The sequence below is a fragment of the Pterocles gutturalis genome, unplaced genomic scaffold, assembly GCF_000699245.1.
Source record: "Pterocles gutturalis isolate BGI_N339 unplaced genomic scaffold, ASM69924v1 scaffold19590, whole genome shotgun sequence".
Taxonomy (NCBI): domain Eukaryota; kingdom Metazoa; phylum Chordata; class Aves; order Pterocliformes; family Pteroclidae; genus Pterocles; species Pterocles gutturalis.
In genome coordinates, this window is record NW_010141274.1 from 5,158 (window position 1) to 8,332 (window position 3,175).

At 59.0% G+C, this 3,175-nt stretch overlaps 1 protein-coding gene across 1 annotated transcript in view; it reads left to right on the top strand.

The window, feature by feature from the left end:
* Positions 1–254: 254 nt before the first annotated feature.
* Positions 255–3,175, top strand: part of LOC104469469 (myosin phosphatase Rho-interacting protein-like) — a gene marked incomplete at both ends in the record, with an annotated part of 20,858 nt that continues 17,937 nt past the window's right edge. Inside the window, 1 exon segment of the mRNA XM_010083976.1 lies at positions 255–406. Coding sequence (XP_010082278.1) covers positions 255–406 — 152 coding nt within the window.

Here is a 3,175-nt window from a genome sequence, read left to right on the forward strand (position 1 = left end):
TAGGAGAAGCGTCTTGCTGGCAGCAGTGGACTGGACGGGGCTGGACTGGGCTGGCAGGAGTTGTGCCTGCTGGGCTGTGTCCCCAGAGGTGTGGCACAGGGATTTGCTGACCCACGGATGGGTCTGGGTCCTCGTGAGCAGAGCATCTTGGTGTGTGGGATCCTGGTGTCCCCTGGGAGAGGTTTTAGGGCTCAACTCTGCACTCATCCGCTCTTCTCTCCGTAAACATCGCTCCCTTTTCCTTCCCCCCACAGCCGACAACCCTCCCGCAGGGCACCATCAACATGAACCAGTGCACGGATGTGGTGGACGGGGAGAGCCGCACAGGGCAGAAATTCTCCTTGTGCATCCTGACGCCGGAGAAGGAGCACTTCATCCGTGCCGAGAACAAGGAGATCATCAGCGGGTGAGTGCGGGTCCGGGGCCAAGCTGCTGCGCTTCCCTTAGAGGGGAGGAAGAGGAGGGCGGGTAGGACCTCATCCAGGTCTGGGTGCTGTGGCAGTGCATACCTGGGCTGGTCCCCAAGTGATGGTGACAGCCTGCTGCAGGGACAGTCCTGGGTGCTGGGTGTAGCTGCTGTCTTACAGTCAGCTCTGGTTTTCTCTTTCTGGCAAGGATGGGGTTTCTTTACCCTTCCCCAGTCCCTTGCAGTCACCCAGAACGGGGTCCTGAGCACCCTGAGCCACCAGATTTATGGTGTGAGCACAAGCACCGACTTCAGCAGAGACATGTGTGGTGACGGATGATTTAAGTCCTTCCTCTGCACCCAGTGCACGTGCTCAGCCGTGCCGGGCTGGAGCCTGAGGCTTCCCAACATGCTGGACACCTTTCAGAGCCTGTGCTCCAGGAAGCTCAGCCTCTGCTGGGAGCCTTGGCCAGGTCCTGGAGATGCTCCTGAGTCACTCGTTACTTCCGAAGGCCACTGTTTTCAGGTCAGGTTTGTTGTCTGCAGTTGGGCAATATCCTGCTCCCCGCTGCAGAACAACATTGCCGGCAGCATTTCCCCCGGGAGTGAGCTGAGCTGTGCTGGAGTGCTTGTGGGATGCTCAGAGCGTGCATGTGAGCGTCCTGGGCTGGCCGTGGCAGCTTCACCCCAGCAGAAAGCAGCTATTTACTGTCTGGAGGAAGAAGCTGGGCTGCAGGGTGACCACCAGGACGGTGTGGGAACCAATGGGTGCTGGGGTGACCCCAGGGTGCTTTAGGACAGCATCCAGTCTGGCACCCAGCCCGTTGGTGCAGGTGCTGTCCCCATGCCAGCGGCAGGTCCCCTAATCCTGGGGCTGGTGTGTCCCACCCCAAGCATCGTACGTCCTCTGGTCCTCCCCAGGCAGACGTGGCCTCGCGGGGCTGCCTGCTCTGCCTTCACCCCATCCCCGTGCAGCCTGGTCTTTGGGCAGCCCAGCAGAGGGGGCAGATGCAGCCCATCCCCATGGTCCCTGTGGAGCATCTGACCTCTGAGGACGATTAAAGTATCGTCAGTCCTAGGAATACTTGCCGCTGGGATGCGGTTGCTCAGCAACGCCAAAGATTAGGGCACTAAAATGAGCAAATCGTGGTGGTTTCCTGACTCCAGGTGTTGGATGGTGACCTAGAAATGTCCTCATCCATCACTTGTGCACCGGTTTGGGTTGAAACTGGCACCAGTGAGGGTGTGGAGCCATGGGAGAGCCGAGCTGCCAGCACACAGCGATGGGCTGCGATGGTCCTGCTGCTCACCGGCGAGCGTTTCCCACGTGGGATGTCTGGAGCTTGGTGCCTCTCTCCCAGAATTTGTTGACGTAGGAAACTAGAGCAGAAAGTCGAAGAGATGAAGCACTCGCTCCTTCCCACTCTTCCTGAGACCCAGCAGCAGCAGTCAGTGCTTGCTGTTGAGATTATTTCTATTTCCAATGTTCTCTTTGGTTGTGACTCCCCCGTTTTGGTAAATACTGGTTGAAATAGGCATTTTCCTGCCAAGAGCTTGGGATTTTGATCAGATGTATGTTTTCATGCGGGGAAACCTCCCTGCCCTCCTGAGACACCTGAGCACGCGGTGATTCCCCCTCCATGCACTGCATCGGGCTGGCAGATCCATCCTCCGGCGGGACGACCTCCTCCCTGTCCGTGTGCGCAGAGGTGGGGTTGCGGTGGCTGCGGAGCCGGGGTGCAGAGGCATGGAGGGACCGTGGCACAGGGCAGCCGCCTCCTCTCCCCAAGCCAAGGCGGGAGCGATGGCTGTGCCCCAAAACATGCCAGGCTCCCATGCCCTGCTCCCTTCTCCCTCTCCCCACACTCCGGTTCTCGGGTCAGCCTTTTGTTGCCGGTCCTGCCGGCCGCGTGGGAGGGGAAGGCATTGCAGAGCAAGGTGGGGCTGATTTATTGTTCATTGGCTCAGCGCTGGATTTTAAAACGGCGCATTTGCTCCTGACTGCAAGCATTAATCATCCCGAACCAGTCCTGCTCTGGGGTCCGAGCCAGGCAGGGTTTCATTTGCAGTTGCAGCACGACAGGAAGATTTCCCCGGCCGGGGGAGAATTTTTTTTACGTTTTGTTGCATGCTTCTGGCATTTATTGCTTAAGCAAAACCCACTTGATGTGGTCATCTCCAAACACGTTACAGCAGCAGCGTGCGAAGTGAGGGGAACAGGAGAAGGAAGTAGGAATGGTTCCCAGCGGTCCGTGGGTCCTCGCTGAGTTTGCAGAGATGCAGGGGCAGGTTGTCAGGCTGTGGCGAGAGGGCACGGGAGGGTCCCCCAAAGAAGTGGCTTGTGCAGGGGATGGGCTTCTCAATGCCAAGTTCATGCTGCTCTTTCTCAGACAAAAGCACTTTGTGTGCAGCGTGCGGGCGTTGGCATCGCTGAAGGGGGAAGGTCCTGCCAGAGGCTCTGTCCCTCTCGGCTGTCTTTCGGGATCCTCAAATCCCTGTCCCGTGGCAGCCTTGGCCGTGGCCTTGCTCTTCCAGTGAGCGGGGTTTGAGCCAAGCACCCTGAGGTCATCCCTCCTGCCTCATTTTTCCCCCAGGAGCTGGTTGGGATGATTGCTGGGTCCCATCTGCTGCGTTGACCCTGACCGGGTGGGAGAGGCTGAGCAGCTCTGCGTGCCCAGCCCCAGCTCAGGGTTGTTCCACGTTACCAACCCCAGAAGGCTGGGGTCAGGGACGAAGCACGGATGCTCCGTCTCGGGAGGGAGTGAGCGG